Raw genomic sequence first — 17,717 nt, forward strand, 5'->3', positions numbered from 1 at the left:
CATTGGTAAGCTCATGAATGCTGTCACTGGCCATATAAAAATGTAAGCGTGAGCAGAGGTATAGAAGTAAAGAGTAGTCCTTAGGTACATATATGATAAATTATCTTGAATAGCACCATATATGGCAGTTCTTAGAGTATTGCTTAAACCTTATCCATATGCTAGACCAATTAAGTCAGAGGACTTTGTAATTTGAGGAAAGTCACATTTACAGTGACAGACTCAATTAATAACTGGGCAATATGCATAATTACTACTATGGTACAGTTTGAAGGATACATCTTATTCAAGCAAAGCCCTCATATACCAGGGTTGTTGGGGATTTTATGCTCTCTTTGAAGTAAATAGCAGGTAGGAGATAAACCTGTTGAAAATCTGTAGGTAACAGCTAATTCTGAAAATAATCTTGAATAATCTTTGTTTTCTTTTTCATGATAGGAGGGAGTCTGTTCCAGTACCTGTTGAGAAAGATAGTTGGCAGGGAAGAACCTATTCAAATAGTTATTGGAATACCCAAGTAAAAATTTTAAAAATAAACATGTTCTAAAATTTAAGGCAAAATTAAAAAAAAAAACATTAAATGAGATGCAAATGGTGAAGGATAAAATGATCAATGAAAATACAGTGAAAGGCATTTCATGTTTGTACTAGAAAGCAAACTGAACATGAGTTTACATCATGGTGTGGCTGTCACACTATGTAGTGGTTACTACAAATGCACTAACTGTAAGAAGTGCAGTTTTATTATTGCACTCAGTTCTAAGTATTGTACCCCCAAAAAAGATAATTAAATGAACAAAGCTGCCAAAAACTAGCAGAAGACTATGTGAACTAATTTATTTGGAGGTACTTTTTGTAGAATTTATGTAAGGAGTGGTCTGGAATGGTGGAATCTTAAGTATTTGAAGATGGTAAGGGGAAAGCACAAAGCATACCTTTACTGTGAAGCAGAATTTACAATGGAAGAATAATAGAATAGAATTTGGGAACAATTTATCTTGAATATAATGAATTCTAACAGGAATAGAAGTGTTGTACTGAGTAAGTAAATCTCAGTAATTTTGTATTTATTGGCCTGAATTTTCATCAGTGCAATATAGCTGTTGATGTGTAGGACAGTCCAATAAATGTGTAATGGTTTACCTATTTCACATTAGTTTACATGTAAGAAATTGCGTATATTTAAAAAATACTGCAATCCAGAAATTAATGTGTATGTAGCAGGAGTTTTTTCCATTGTTCTCTGCCTGTCCTCTTTGGGAATGTGGGTTGGAGAGCAAGTTGTGTCTTGCTGTATCAGGTATGTCTGTGCAGATGGTGCAGACACTTGCAGTGTGTCTGCTTATGCTTTGAGCTGGCTGCATATGGAAAAAATGCTAGTTCAGAGCCTATGAACTAGCCACATTAATACAATTCTGTGCTTGATTAATAAACACTGCATCTCAGCCAAACCTTCCAGCCATAGTGGGAGAAATTCACTGAAGACAACAGGACTGTGAGAACAAGGCTTAGGTCATAGTGGACTTCTTGCAGGGTCTAATCCTCAGAGAATGCTAATGAACGGGTGTCAGCATGACACATCCATTTTAAGTCCGCTGGCAGATCTTTGTTAGTATTTGTGTCACATTTAGTATCATTTCTTCAAATTGCTCATGCTATATATTGAGCCTACCTAATATTTTTCTGTATGCAGAGATTAAAGTAATTAAGAAAGACTGAGGAGTGAAAATTTAAGTGTTTACGTTGTTTCAAGAGGTCAGAGAAAAAAATAATTCCCTCCATACAAGTGTGATTATAACCAGTCTTCAAATTTGTGAGTAGTGTTATTGACTATGCCAGACTGGTGTCAAGACCTTGCTTTAAATAAAATGTTTTTCTTTTATGTGACATTTGTTGTAGTAATGCCAGAAATTACATCAAACACTACAATTTGAGTGCTAAATTTCTTCAGCATTTTGAAGTACTTGGTCAAGTATTTGACAAAAGTACACTTTTCAAAGTTCTGTAGCTTAAACCTATGAATATACTTCAGTGAAATCTGCTTTAGACAAATAACATCTACCCAGTTGTTTAACTATATGTTGGTTTAAAGTAGAAGGAGTATTTAGGAAGTAGCATTTTAGTTTTCCTTGTTAGAATATTTTTCTAAACTGTCATCACTGTGGATGATGAAATTTAATTGTCACACTTGGGAAAACAGAAAAGCTGCAAAATAGTCTGAACAAGGAAACCTAACAACTAATGTAAAAATCAACATTCAAGCTTAAGATTTCTACTGAGGCATGCAGTATTTTCTGTTTTGTTTATAAGTGTGATATGCTAAGCAAATGATTGAAGTGTTTAGAAAATTCTTCAAATCAAGTGAGGATACCAATGTAAGATTATGTTTTATTTCTATTATTAAGTTTGAGTAATGTCAGAGGCACTTGAAGATTTAAACCCTGTCTTACACAGAAAGATGTTTTCTTGAAGTCTGAAACTTTAACATAATTTTGCACCCTTGAGAACACTGTGAACACGACACCTAAATTTTGGTAGTTTGGGAACTGTGCAGCATAAATACATTAATTATGAAGATTTTTCGTGTATATCCAGTATAGGTGCGTTGCATCAAAGTATCCATCTTGAATGTGTTACTTTTGCAAAACTTTATTTTCTTCCACTATTTCCTTTTCAGTCTCATAAAATAATACTCATCATCCTCTATTCAGTCTCTTCCCTGCTGAAGTGAGTGTTTTTTCCTTTTGCTCTCTGTCTGCAGAAGAAAAGAGGAGAAAACCTCACCATAAGCCAGCTTTGATTTTAGTAGTAATCTTAAGCATTTAGACAAAATCCACTGACATTCAAAAATTAACCAGATTTTAGACTAGGACAGTCTGCATAAAAGCTACCAAAGTTCAGAAGACTTACTTACTAGGAACTTGCAGTTCACGCTGTTTTACAGATCTACTCTGCTCTTTCAAATAAGTATTTTGAAGTTCTAAGAATTACTTCTAAGGTTTTATTATATGCATTGGCTGAATGATCTAGTAAGTTTCTTCTAGAACTGTTGCTTTTTTCACTGGAGCAAACTGAAAATCCAGTAATCAGTCCAACCCTGGAAGTAAATCTATTCAGTTGTTCACAATTGCTAAGTATTTCCTGACTCTTACCTTACTTGTTGGCAAACTGTGGCTTCTCAGGGTCAGCAGAGCTATAGCAACAGGAACTGAACACTTCCAGAAGGTGCAAAGAAAATCACAAATAGAACTTGTCCTAAACAAAAATGTATGGGGGATTATGTTATAAATTCTATTAAGCATAAAATTGTATAATATTATTTTTCTCTAGTATATTCATTTTTATGCCAATTTACAGTAAATTATGTTTTAATTTTCATAATGTAGTATTTAAAGCTGTAAGAAACTATTTCCCTTAATTCTGGAAGAAGTGTGTTATTTGCCTTGGGTATTAATTACAGAAAGTTACTCTAAGTTCCCTGTTTGTCAATTCTGATGGGAATTCCATTTTAATTCTTGAAATATTAAGGCATATCAGAATTTCTTATGTAATTCATAGGGGGTTTGTTTGGTTTGGAAGAAGAACAGCCTCTCTTTTCAAGATTTCAGTCTCATTAAGAGTTTTAATATGTCCTGCATACCTCTGTAATTCTAGAAGAATACAATGTAAAGTGAATATTGCTGAGCTGAAAGTGGAATATAATGCATAAATACAGGAAAGTGGTTTTGGCCTCTTATTTTAATTCACTGAAACTTTCCAATCATAACTTCTTTCACTCCAAACAAGGAATTGTCAAGTTTATTTTCGGGTTTTTGTTTTTTCCCTTTGATATTTAGTCTAGCTGTGCCACATATTTCTTGACATTTCTGTCCAGTAGGTCTTGGATCATATGAAATGTGTCATCTAAGTTGCTGAGGAATGCATTTGAGATACTGAAGAAAATTTATGGGTCCAACTCAGTTAAAACATACACAAACCTTGCTAAATAAACTGAGATGCCTTTTACTATAGACATCTTTGTAAACACTCATTGTTACCTTACCTCAGTTCTGCATGAACTCACAATTACATATGCAAAGTACATTACGATAGTTAATGGGATTACTTTTGTACAGTGCTGCGTATCAGGAATATTTTGTAATGTAAGATACTTAAGTCTGTGTAAAACTCTTAATGGTTTCTTTTCATTGAGAAAAACGAAAATTCTTTCACTGATTGTTGTCAGGACTATAGGCTCATTCTCTTTTATGGTGACATTAAACCTTCAGAATCAGCACGTATTTTTCACTGTCACAATATGTATTTTTTTCTACCATTCAGAAGACTGGTGTGTTTCTGGTAATATTTTCAGTAAGACTGAAACTCCATCCATTTTCAACAAACGTTTTATGCACAGCTTAATTATCCTTTCTTAAAAATGAAAAAATCTGTAGATTTTTATATGGATTCTATTTACAAGGACAGTAATTATTAACGTTTGTCAAAAAAAGTTTGCACTGTGGAAAATTTTATGCATACTGTCAGACATACATTTGTGTCTGATTGTACCTTATCTGTGCCAAAATGAGTGGACTTGCTTAGGGCACCACCTGCAGTGCTAGAAATGGAGCTCATTCATTGAGGGCAATGAGTGTGAGCATAAGCAGTGATTGTGCTTTTCTGATCCGCCACAGGCAGCTGGGCTAGAACCTCGTATTTCTTGGTTTCCACAAAGTGGAAAATAAAATTGCATTTTCCAAAATACAGCATGTCTGATGCAACTTTCGTAGAGTATGTGTTATGCGTTTAAATTTAGCAGATGCTTTAGGAATTAAGCTTACAACTATCAAGCTTTCTCTTCTGCTTCACTTCTTACTAGGAATTGATCCATCCCTAAACATCATTTCACTTCAATGCCCTTGGATCAAGGCCTTTGTTATACTTCAGTTTAGTAGTTAAAACCTGTTATCATTTGAATAGTTCCTAATTTCAGTGTGAGCAAAATAAGCTCTGCTGTATTTTTTTTTAAATCCATCTTTTCCTCTCTGGTTTAAAGACTTCAGAATCTCCTCCTTAAGTTTCAGGCTATCATTGTAAACCGTGTCCTAAAACCAAACTTTTTTGTTAGATTACATCATCAGGTTGCCATGTGTTACTCTTTAAAGGAAAAATTTCAGGATAGAACAATCTGTCTGAAAGAAAATAAATTAAATAATAAAGTTTTTGTCACAGCAAGATGAAAAGTCTCTTGGTATTAACTCAAGCTAGCTGAGGTAAGTAGTAAATTACTTAAAAATTCTGTTGAAAGTAGGATGAAATTTTCAATAAAGAACGTTTTCTTTTTCTTTTTTTCTTTTTCCTCACCTTCCTTACTGGCAGAATGTACATAACAACTTGTTCAAACCAAAGAAAAAGTTGCACTTTGTGATGAGATGGTTTTAGGGCACAAATGTGCAAGATCCCTGTAACTTAAACTATCATCTTCTGCATCTTGCAATACCCAGATTTAATTTATTTCACTTCTGTGTATCCATGTCGATTAAAGAGATTTAATACCAAAGTCATGATCCTTATACTTTTACTGAATCAGCCAACTGGATCTAAGTTGGTCCAACTTGATATGGAGGTCAAGTTTATCATACTATGCTGAGGTTACTCTTTTTTTCTACTCTACTGAAAAAGATTTGGAGGGCATCTGGGAAGCTAACTGGGAGATGCAAAATAGTAGGCAGCAGTGTGTTTTACATTTAAAAAGTGTTCTTCCCACTAGCAAGTCCCTCTTTTGGACATTTTCTTTTGCTTGCTAATTGCCACAGTTCATTCAGACACAGACTAACTGCTGCTTATCAAAACTTGCATATATAATTTCCATTAAAAACTATCCTGTGGTTTTGAAATTATTTGAGTTTTCAAGTTCTAAAATGTTTTAGAAAACCATTGACTTACGGGCTCTTGAAAATCCTTCCTGTTTAATTGCTTGCTTTTGTTTTGGAGTAATAGATTGTAAGGGTTGTAAGACCTTGTGGAGAACTACAGGCATGTCCTTAAGTCGTTTTCATGAAAGATGCAGAAATACGATGCATACAAGTGCACAGCTCTTCTGGTTGACTCACTCTGAAGTTAGTTCAAGTAGATATGGTTATCTTTTGTCTGGCTTCTGAAAAGGCTTTCCTAGGAGGCAGAGAGAATGAAATCAAGGATTAGAAAAACTTGACAGGCAAAGACCCAAGAAAAAACAATCTCAAGGAAAGGCTTTAACTGAAATTTAAATTATTTGTATTAACCGTAAGTGATACACATACGTCTTAGTTTGAGGCAAGAAACCAAAATGTTTACCAAAAAGCAGAGGAGAGGATTCCTCCGCAATAATCACGTCACTCTTTATTAAATTTAAGGAAAGGAACTTTAATTAGAAAATGGATATAGAAGGATAACTGTTCTTAACTCCTATATATAGGAGTGTGTAGTATACATAGTGTGTATGTGTATAGTGTATATATATAGTGTATATGTGTGTATATATGCACATATATATGTAGATATAGATACCACTGTAAACAGACCAGAGCAAACTACTCCCCCAACACCACAAGTGAAAACAAAAGAGAACAACCCCCAAAATGGTAGGCTTCTCCAGGGGCAGCTATAATTATGAACAGTGTCAGTGTCACACCTTGGCTGACTGCAGGGTGAGTTCTAAGTCTTTTCCCAGCGAGGCAGAGGCAAGCGGTGAGCACTCAGATGAATTCTCTCTCTCTTTCCTTGTCCTTTGTCCCAAACAAAGAAGGAAAGCTGGGAGTGGAGAGCTGCAGCATGTCCCAAAAAGCAGCTGTGACTCCTCTCTCTCGGGTCACTGCCGTGGTGGGGTGGGCGGCCGTGACACTGCCAGCAGTGGCAAGAAAAAACTAGATTACAGCACAGGAGCAGCAAGTAGCAGGAGAAAAGGTTTCTCTCCTACAGCCAGCACACGCAGCTCCAACCTTCCCCCAGAGCAGTGTGATGTCCCACCCAAAATGATCAAGAAGGAACTGGTAGTAGTTAACTACTTCTTTTGTTAACCAATGGCATGGGGTGTTAGTGGCAGGGAGAGAATTTACATCAAAACTACAAGAACTTATGAATGTGACAAAAATACACAAACACACAACTGCAGAGCAATTTTACATCTTTTGTGTGAGAATTGTATTTGAGCTGTACTAGATTAAATCTTAGTCAAAAGACCTGTATGACTAAGGATCCTACCTTCTTTAAATTCAGCATATGTATATCAAAGTGTGTATCGCAGGTTTAAATGTTTGTGGCCAGTTTGGGACAGCATTTTCATACATACTCAAGAACACTTTTCTCAGTTCTTTCGCTTGTCATGGATGGGCAATTACATTGATTGTGGGGTGATTATGATTCCCTTCAAAGCACACCTCTAGGCAAATATCTAGCACACCTGAAAAATTGTTTTCTATAAGGAAGCAGATGGTTTTGTAGTTCAAATTGTTTATGTAGAGGCTAAATGTTAGTAAAACCAGACAATGTGTTGTTTCCACACAGTCAAGAAGTTTGGTTTGGTATGTGCATTTATACAAAACTAGTATATTGTTTTCACAAGGGGTTGGCCTTCATTTAAGAGTGGGATTTTTTTATTAGAACAGATTAACCAGTAGGGGAGCTGAGAGATGGAGCTGAACTATTATGAGTGATAGTTTTATCCTGTATTTCTGTTTCCTCAGTTCATCTGATATTATACTGCATGAAATCTTAAGACAGATGTGATTTCATTCATCCAGCTGTGTAATCATCTCTAAATGTGTGTGTATATTCATTTATGTATTTTGGTAATTCTAGAAGATGGCTTTGTTATCTTTATAATACTGGTACCTGTGATCCTCTGTTCTGCATTATATCCAATGTATGAACTGGAAAGCAGAAAAAAACACAGCTCTAAATGGCATTACGTATTGTTTTCCCTGGTACCCTTTAAATACAACTTAAAAAGGGGTTAGATGTTATTTAAATGCAACATAGAAATTAGGATTAAAAGGGAATAAGATATTTTATTTGCAGAAATACATGACGTATTTAATATGTAGATACATCATTACAAATGTATTTCCTTTTATTATGAAGTGCCATGTTCATAAACTTCATAGAAAACTTCAGTTGAAAGAGAAATTTAGTTTGGAATCAGTAGGATTTTGTGTATAACTGTCAGCAATCATCTAAAAAAACCCCTGATACTGAGTTTGATTTAGATTTACAGTTCATGAGGCTCTATATCCTGAAATTTGCTAAAACAATTTTCTCCAACAATAATTTCTGTTCATCATTTGTAATGGGCATCTGGAGGGTTTATTCTTCTGTTCATTTTCAGGAATAACACTTCTGTAAATACATGTACATAAATTTCAAGTATACTAAATCAATATGTGAAATGTCTTGATGCTATTCAAGAGGAAGCAGATATGAAAGATTGGTGTTGTTCAATTTTCCAGTTGTGTTTTTGTCCTCTTAAATGACTAATTTTTCAAGACCATGAATATTCTGCAGAGAAGACACTGTTTAAAAAAGGCAAAATAGAGTAACCCTTGACAAATCTAGATATAAATTTCTTACTAACAGAGTTTTTGTTCTGATTGACAAGATGGACTCTGTTTAACACACAAAGTTTAAATGTTACTGAGTTTTTCCCTATTGCAAGATCGAGGATTTGATTTGGAGCTACTTCATGCTACGAAACAGGAAAACTGAATTTTTCTATAGGCTATAGTCACAGAATATGTATTCACATAACAGTTCATCTGCTTCAAGAAAGATCTTCACAAATGAACGTCAGCCTGTTAGAGGAATTTCAACAGTTTTCATCAGAGGTTTTATTTCTGTTATCCTGCTTTCCCTGGCTCCATAGTAAAATAAAATTGAAGCAAAAATTTTTTGACTCATTGTATGCCCAGTACACTGTTGTGTTTTTCATTTCAGCAAGTCGCAAAATCATTCTACTCCTAAGAAGGCAACTGAAATGTTTTATGGAAGTATTTTCCTTGGTATCTCAAAAGTCAAAAATTATCTCCAAAAAGGTACTAAATCATGAAACCAAATTTAATTTGTTTAACCAAATGTGTTTCCTTCTTCAGAGGCGGAACCTGCTCCAAACAGTGTTGTTGAAGAATATCTTCAGGAGAAGAGAAAATATGAAGACAAGAGGAAGCAGCAGCCAAAGAAAGGAGTTTCTCGTGAAGATCAGGTAATAGTTTGATTTCCTGGTCTAAAAAACAACAGAAAAAAATCTGAATATGTTTATCTCTTCATTTGTGTAAAAGTAAAGTTTTAAAATCTGGGAGTTTTATTTTCAATTCAAAGCATCTTATTTTTAAAAGTAAGTATTTAATTTTTAATTACCCAAGTAGACAGATAAGTGAAGTTTCAGTGTGTATTCGAAAGTGCTCCCAGTTTAGTCACTCAAATCTTGCAAAAGGAAATGCTAGCCCTGAAGAGGTATCCTTGATTACATTTGTGAGACTTTGTATTTCTACACTGCTTTCCTTGGCTCTGCAACTTGCCCTAAGATATCACTGTGAAAGAAGTTTTCATGCTTGGCATCTGTTCTAGTTGGGGTTTTTACCATTTTAAATTATGTTTTAAAGAGATTAAATTCATCGGTACTTCTTAGTGTCATGCAATGCACAGAAATAGTTCATAAGTCTGCTGTAAAAGGAGAACCCTTTTTAAATATAATGAAAACTATTTTTCAAAGGTTCTTTTTAGGATATCTGTAGACTTTTTTTGCTTTACAAAAATATTTGTTTTTTTCTAAAATAGGAAAGTTTGCAACTGTTAAATCTATGAAACTGCTTATGAAGGGGAAATACCATCAACTTAAAATCTGTGCAGTACATCAAATACATTGGTTTGTAAGCATGTCAGTTCAGCTATGAAGATGTTCCTATGCAAATGTTGAATCTAGAAGAGATTGAAAACTTGGGGCTTAGTAACTTCAAAGCAGCATTTGGCAAACGTTTATACATGTAGCAAATTGATTTAGCTCCGAACTAAGTAGTTTATGGAAACTTTGTACATTCAAAATCCCATTATCTTTAAATCAAAGAATACTGAAGCTCTGTTGGCAATGTGGATCAAGGGATTTAGAGCTACATCTAATGAAGCTGTCTTGAACACTATAGGAAAATGAGATGACAAGGATGTATATTTTAATAGATCTTAAATTTTATTTATGTAACCCTACTGGAAACTATTCAACCATAATTAATCAAGTTCTTTGTCATCCATTTCACTTGTGGAGAGCCTCTTCTGGTCTTACACCCCATGTAATTGATTCTACAGCACAATACCATTTTCCATTCTCTGTGCAAGAGTTAAGGAAGAAGGGGAAAGCTATGTCTCCTTAAAATACTCAATATTGGAACTCTGAGCCTTCTGATTCTACAAGGATCAAGTCACTTGATTCAGAATACAGTATCTAGTCACTCAAAAATGTCTATTAAAATATTTCAAAATCATTTCTGTCACCTGGTCTATTCACAGGAATGCTGGCATCAATAAAATTTAGACAATATAGAAGGAATGTGACATTTGTTGATCACCATTTCATGTTAAAAGAGTTAGTTTGTTTTCTTCTGATGGCCTAAGCAGAGATTTGCTGTCTCAGGTGTTGAAAGTGCCAAGTTATTTGTTTGCAGTAGTGTGGAGAGCTATAGAACTAGAATGAATTGCAAGCCCAAATATATTTTAAAATTTTCTCTCTTCCATCTTAAACAAAAGATTAGACAGAAAATAAAGAAAATAAATGCAAAAACATCCTTCAAAATCTGCCTTTGGCAGTGCTAAAATATGTTTTTGAAGGAATTCAAAAGCCAAGAAACTCCTCAAGTTAAGATTGCTCCCAGAAGGAAATTTGATTCCAGTGAAAACTTCTGGTATTTCCTATTTCTGTTTTCTATTCTTGTTTAGTTTTTATTCTTTTAAGTTTGAAAAAATTGACCAAACAAAAATACACAGCCACACAGAGGTGTTTTATAGCATAGGTTGCCAACCTGTCACCTACAAATCAAATGAAGGCTGCCACATAAATTCAGTAAGGCACTTATTCCCTGATGCTTTTGTTTCCAGAAATGTCTCAAATATCAGCAGAAGATAAGCTGTGGGCTGTTCAAATTATTTGTATGCTCTGCCCTTTTTTTTAAGAGCCCCCCTCTCACATCAAAAGGCATCACATACAATTCTTACATAATTCTTACATAACTCTCATATAATCAAAATTTCATTTCAGATGATCAGAAACAAGAGCTGTGGTATGATCTTCAGGTGTCATCTGAGATTTGATGACATCATTGTAACTGGAAGACTGCGCAATATCAGCTTGAGAATCAAGTAGCAAATTTAAATCAGTATGAGCTTTACATATACTGCATAAGTACCTGTATCTGCAGAATTAGTTAAGGTGGTTCATTTTATTTGAGTTAAAAGCTTTGAATTTTTTCAGTGTCATTTCATAATTTAGAAGTTCATTAAAAGTATATAAATATTGATTAAATTGGATCTTCAAAGCTTGAGTGGTTCCTAATATGTGCAGTTGTTTGCTTTACAAGAGAACAATAGCAGGTTCAGGCAGTAAAAGTCATTGTCAGCAGTGTTAGTTAATCAACTGTTTTATTTTGTAAGTAGCCCCAATTTTTTTTTCATTAAATATGCTGTTTTAGTTCACTAGATGCCCAGAGAAGTACTCCTTCACACCTAGTGGGCCCCCTCCCTACTTGCTTTGGATACCTCAGGATTGCTTGCCTGGTAACTCCATAAGTGCTCTCCAGGCAATCTCGCTTCTATAGGCTCTCTCACACTCTCACTCGCTTCTAAAGCGTGGAGGTTTTTTTAATTTAAAGGAATGATCGCTCTTCCATCTCATTGTACTATTTCTCAAAATAATAAAGATGTTCTATATACCTGTTGTTGTGTAGAAATGTGTACAAATTCTCTAAAACCATGTGTTTAACTTCAGACACTGGCACTATTGGACCGATTTAAATCAAAGTTAACCCAGGCAATTGAAGAAACCCCTGAAAATGAGCTTTCTGAACCTGATCTGGATAATGACGAAGGATGGTGAGATTTTTTTGATTTGCATTTCTGTGTTTGCTGATAGAAATCCTGCTGTACTAACATAGTTGAACTGTTAAGCATAAATTTGAGTAGCAGAAAAGACCAAATGTGAAAAAAGATGCTGTGTTAGGAGTGGCTAAAATCTACTGGTTTAGCACTCTGCAAAATAAGACGTGAGAATAGAAGACATTTAGCTTGGTGTGGTTCTAAGTCCTACAAAACTCTGTGTTGGGGGTTAATATTTTTAAATGATGAATGAGATGAAGATAGACTGATTCATCTGAAGTGTAGGGTGACTCCAAGGAAGTGGAATAACACTGGAATCAAGAAAGCACTGCTGCAGTTATAACTTCAACACCTCCCAGTCAAGGAAGCAGCTTTCCCCTGTTGTCTCATGTTTATCTTTCATCCAAACTACCCCTACCTTAAGCAAGCAAGGGCATAAAAATCACTGTGATTTGAAGTGTGATCCTGAAGTTCTAGGCTGCAAGCTGTTAGATGCTCCTAAAAATATCTGCAGAAAATAACTGAAAAAAAGAAAAAATATTATAACAAAAATAATTTGTAAGGTTAGATCATCCCTATTTGTAAGGACAACATCATAGCTGGTCCAACAAAATAGGCTGTCTCTACCTACAACTTTTTCCTTAGTTGTCTGCATATGTGTTACAGCTACAGCAAAACTATCACTAAAATATAAACCTTAACGAAGTTCTTGGCGAGTGTTTTAGGACAACTAATATTTCTGTATCTCAGATGGCTTAAAATTATTTGGTTGATTCTTCAAACCAGGTTTTCTTCCTTCATTATGTCTTTTCCTGTCTCAGGCTCTTTGAGGATGAGAGATAACTGAGGATGAGGGATAACATACAATATAAAGTTTGAAGTCCTTGGATTTCACTGGTATTTTGAGATCCTTCTGAGCTACCAATTTGCTTCTAAATTCTCCAAAAATTATAGAGTAACTGTTTCAATTGGAAGGGACCTACAGCGATCATCTGGTCCAACTGCCTCACCAATACAGGGCTGATCAAGTTAAAGCATCTTATTCATTGTCCAAATGGTTTTTGAGCATCAACGGTCTTGGGGCATTAACCACCTCCCTAGGAAGCATGTTCTAGGCTTTAAACATCCTCTTGGTAAAGAAATGTTTCCTAATGTCCAGTCTAAACCTCCCATGTCTGGTATAAGACTTCTGTAGCCTTTTCATGAGCGTGAAGGGCTGATCTCCATGTCTGATGTTTTCTTTTCACAGTAGTATAACCTGTCTTTTGAATACTTTTATACAGTTCAAACACTATCTTTCCTCTTCCTTTGTGAGTAACTACTGATAGCTAATTGTCAGTAATACTTTTCTCTTTAATTCATACTGAATGAAGATGTTTCAGATTACGAAGCTGTATTTTTGTTCAGAAAATGTTACATTCAGAATTGCACTAAAATGAATACTTAGAGTAATATGAAACTACACAATAGACTAATAATTAATATATTCTTTTTCCAGCTCAGTAAGTGTGCCTGTTTACAGATGAGACAGTCTGTTTTCAAATAATTTTCTTCAAATGGGCTATAAACACAACTTTAAGCAATGAAATCTTCTAAAAGCCATTAATGGTTGTTAGAATCACTTGGAAAGTTAGACTGCATATTTTGGAATAAGAGTTTACATTTTCAGGTCCTTGGTTGCATAAGAATATTTGAGATAACTATAGTGTCTTTACAATTTAAAAATCTTTCTTAATTTGATTCTGCTTAAGAAAATTTAGTAATTTTACTTTGATTCTTAAAAAATACAATTAGCATATGGCGTATGAATATATGATATGCAGAAATTATGTGATTCCTCAAGGTCATTTTGTAGGTCACGGCTGCTATTTTTATCGGAAGTGAAAGTCTGCCAGTATACTTTGCTGTATTGTCAGGGTGTGTTATCTGAGATAAAATGATTGCCTCTAAGACAGTTTTATGTGTCCATGAGTGGCCACACATTGAGATATAATTTTCATTTTCTGTCAAGATAGAAACCATTACCAATTTGTTATGTTTTCTTTTATTTGGCAAACTTCTCTTGCATATTTGGCTGAGCTGCTGTATTGGCATGGCACATAGAAGGCATTTGGGCACTTTTCAGCAGCATTCTACTTTTATGCAAGAAAAAAAGAAGAAATATGACTCTATTGTAAACAGTGTGTGTGGTGTTTGATAATTGTTACCAGATTTTACTGTCTAAGAACACATCTGAGGAAGTGTAATGAGGAGCGGTGAAGAGACTTGCATAATACTAAGTTTTAACATGAAATACCAGAATCTTTGCTGAGACATGCTATTGCAACCTCTACTGCTATTATATATATATATATATGTGTATATATATATATGTGTATATATATATATATATATCTGTCTACAGCAATCAGAATCCAAAGTATCATAATAAACATGGTATCTGCTCACAAAAAGGGTACTCATAAGAAAAGAAAATGTCTGCAAACAAGTAGACAGACATTTTTACAGCAACTGGGTACCTTAGAAAGATATGCCTGATCTGAGATCTTCCAGGCGTTATTGTCACTGTGGCTCCATATTGAGAACTACTGCTTATGCTTTTCTTTTACTGATTTGTCCGATGTCCTCAGTACTATTTGATCATTTATTGCTCTTTATTTGCTTACAATCCAAATATGAAGGAGTCAGATAATTTCTTCATTCTTCAATTTCTCAAAGGCTGTATAGAGTGCTACAGAGGGGTATGTATGGCCAGGCTTCCTGAATGCAGATTTGGGCAGGGCTCTCCCCACATGGGTGTGCCCTTCCAGCCTGCGCCGTGGGTTTTTTTGGTAAGGCTCAGCGTGCGCAGAACTGGCCCCACCGTTATAAGTCCTAAAGTTCATCTGCCATGGCTGAGTGAGCTTGGACAGTGACAGGGAAGTCCTTGGGACTGTCTACAGCCTCCGATATTCCCAGGAGGTCTCCCATCCAAGTACTAACTGGGGCTGACCCTGCTCAGCTTCTGAGATCTAATGTGATCAGATGTCAGGAAGGCATTTAACTGCCTGTTACAGAGGTAGGGTAGAGATAATCTGGCAGCAGAACTCAGTCACTCATTCTTGGCTTAAAATCTTAACCCAGAAAACTTTTTCCCAAAATGTGGCTAAGGTCCATCACAGTAACAGTGAAGTGTCATCTGCTCAGAGACTCATGATAAACCAAATACGTCACAGCAAAAGACCCAGATGGAATTGTGAAAACACTGCACAGGCTACACTTTATGCAGAGCACTGCTGCTACTCGTCTACTTTAGGACTTAGACTGCTGAACACATATAGTTGTATGCATATGACACCTATTCAAGTTGTGGTAACACTTCAGGATTCTGATGATAATATCCAATGGTTACAGCTGTAGTCAAATCCAAATTTCAGTCCTGAAGGTGCTACAGCAACTGCAGATAATGAAATTAATCACACAAATCCTGTGAACATAACAAAGTATTTTCCTAGAGAGAATCCAGCAATAGGAGAAAAAAATTCTGGTGCAATCAAGTACATTCAAAGATTGACTGCTTTAGTTAATCTGTGCAAAATATTCCTCTTCAAATAGGATAAGAGTGATACTTAGTATTCTGAAACACCCTTCCATCAAGTAATTCTGAGAGTTTTGAGTGCTTCTTTCAAAATGTGAAATCTGAGACTAGAAAGAGCACTCAGCTAAGTCTTTGTCAGTGTTGAGTGGAGGGATTACTTCATTTGTCATTGTTTCTTTCATGCCTGATTTCCAATCCTATCTAAGCCAAAAATCCTGTCCTATTCAATGGATGTCTGACCTAACTCTGTCCTGTACCCATTCTGTTGACTGCTCTTCTTGGAATTCAGCCATTGGACTTTCTGAATTGTATCTTACCTTTCATACCTCTACTCTTGTTTGTCAAAATCACATGAATTCTAAATACCCTAATAAACATTCAAACCTTCATATTATCCATACATTCTGTATTGTGTTCTGCTCCAGTGAAGTCTTAAGCAGAAGTGAACTAGTCAGCCCTTACTACATTAAACTTTTCACTTTGACATTAAAATATGACTGGCTGCTCCTAAAAATAGGGCTCTCCAACTGAACTTTTACAAACTTTACATCCTTATGACATGGAAGAAATACATTCCTTCATTCTTTCAGTTGGTGTACTGAACTTTGTGGAAGGAACAGATTCTCTGCTGTGAAAATTCACCTGTCGTGTCCTTAACCAAAATTCTAGACTGTCTTACACTCTTCTTTCTCTGATCTTTGGAAACAAATGGAAACTTTCTGAAACTGCAAGACTCTGAGCAACCTGATCTAGTTAAAGATGTCACTGCCTTGGCATGGAGTTGGACTGGATGATATTTAAAGGTCTTTCCAACCCACACCATTCTATGATAGTACATTGTATTAGGCAATATTCTGTTACTGCTTGAAAAGTATTTCAGTGCTGGTAATCTGAGTTCTGTTAAGTATGGGTTATTATTATTATTATTACTTCTTCAGTTTGAACTTCATGGAAGATGCCAAATTCATTCAGCTGGACCTTCAACATTCAGTGCAGAAACTGAAAAAATAGCATATGAAAGCTGTTCCTTACCAGATGAATGTGATTACGTGAAGTGCATTTAAATGATTGTTGCCACAAGCTAATAAGCCAAAGTTTGTATCATCCTCAGTGGAGAGATTTGGTCTGTTATTAATCCCATCAGCTCACAAGTCAGGGCTGCAAGTAGACCTTCAGCTGATTTTAGAGTTTGTGTTACAGTGTAGGCCAGTAATTTTTCCTTCATCCTGCACCTGGCTAGAAGTTTAGGATTTCTTCTTCAGGGTTCAGATCTCATCACTGGCCTTTATCTGCTCTCAGTAATGCACTCTGCAGCCATTTACAATTTGACTCTGACTGCCAGCCTGCTACGTAGTTCATATAATTAATAGCATATGATGCCAGTGCCTCATAACTGAACCACGGCAGTGTTTCCTGGGTGAAATGTAAGGATGTGAAATACAAAGCTTCTTAATCTTTAGAGGAGATCAACTTCTTCCTTCCTCATGAAGTGCTGTCACAGCTGTAACTAAGCGGCAAATGTAAATAAGTCACTTAAGTAATTTTGGAAGTATGTCTAGACTCTGAAATTTACTCTTTCTTTTTATTTGAAATAAGATAAATCCATTCAGCTTCACATATACTGTGGGACAAGAAAGAATGAGTAAAATGGGAATTTAGAATGAGGTGATGGTTTTTCACATGCTTTTCAGTTTAAAATTCTTATGGTTAGTTACCTTTGTTGAGTCTGAACTATTCTAAATGTTGTTTAATTTGAGGTATAGGAAAAGCAGGCATTTTTTAAAATCAAAGTGAATAAGTCAATGCATAAAAATACCTTTCAACTTCCAGTCAAAAGGTTGTGAAAATTGTGTGACAATAAAGGTCTTCCATCACAAACAAAGGGGTATGTCAAATCTTGGTTAATGGATTGTTTCATGTGCACATTGTGTAATTACTAATGTTGTCAAGACTACTGTCCTCCAAGTTATTTGTGACAAACCTCATTTAAGATAGTGAGGATTAAAATCCACTCTGTGAATTTACTGGCACTATTTACTTAAATACACCA

General features: G+C 35.3%; 1 protein-coding gene across 1 annotated transcript in view; it reads left to right on the forward strand.

The window, feature by feature from the left end:
• The window catches only part of CWC27 (CWC27 spliceosome associated cyclophilin), a 101,624-nt gene that overhangs the window by 72,851 nt on the left and 11,056 nt on the right, over positions 1–17,717 (forward strand). The window contains exons 12-13 of the mRNA XM_071581058.1: positions 9,105–9,214; positions 11,984–12,087. Of these exons, the coding sequence (XP_071437159.1) occupies positions 9,105–9,214; positions 11,984–12,087 (214 nt within the window). The remainder of the gene's footprint in view (positions 1–9,104; positions 9,215–11,983; positions 12,088–17,717) is intronic.

The sequence above is a fragment of the Pithys albifrons genome, chromosome Z (genome assembly GCF_047495875.1).
Source record: "Pithys albifrons albifrons isolate INPA30051 chromosome Z, PitAlb_v1, whole genome shotgun sequence".
NCBI lineage: Eukaryota > Metazoa > Chordata > Aves > Passeriformes > Thamnophilidae > Pithys > Pithys albifrons.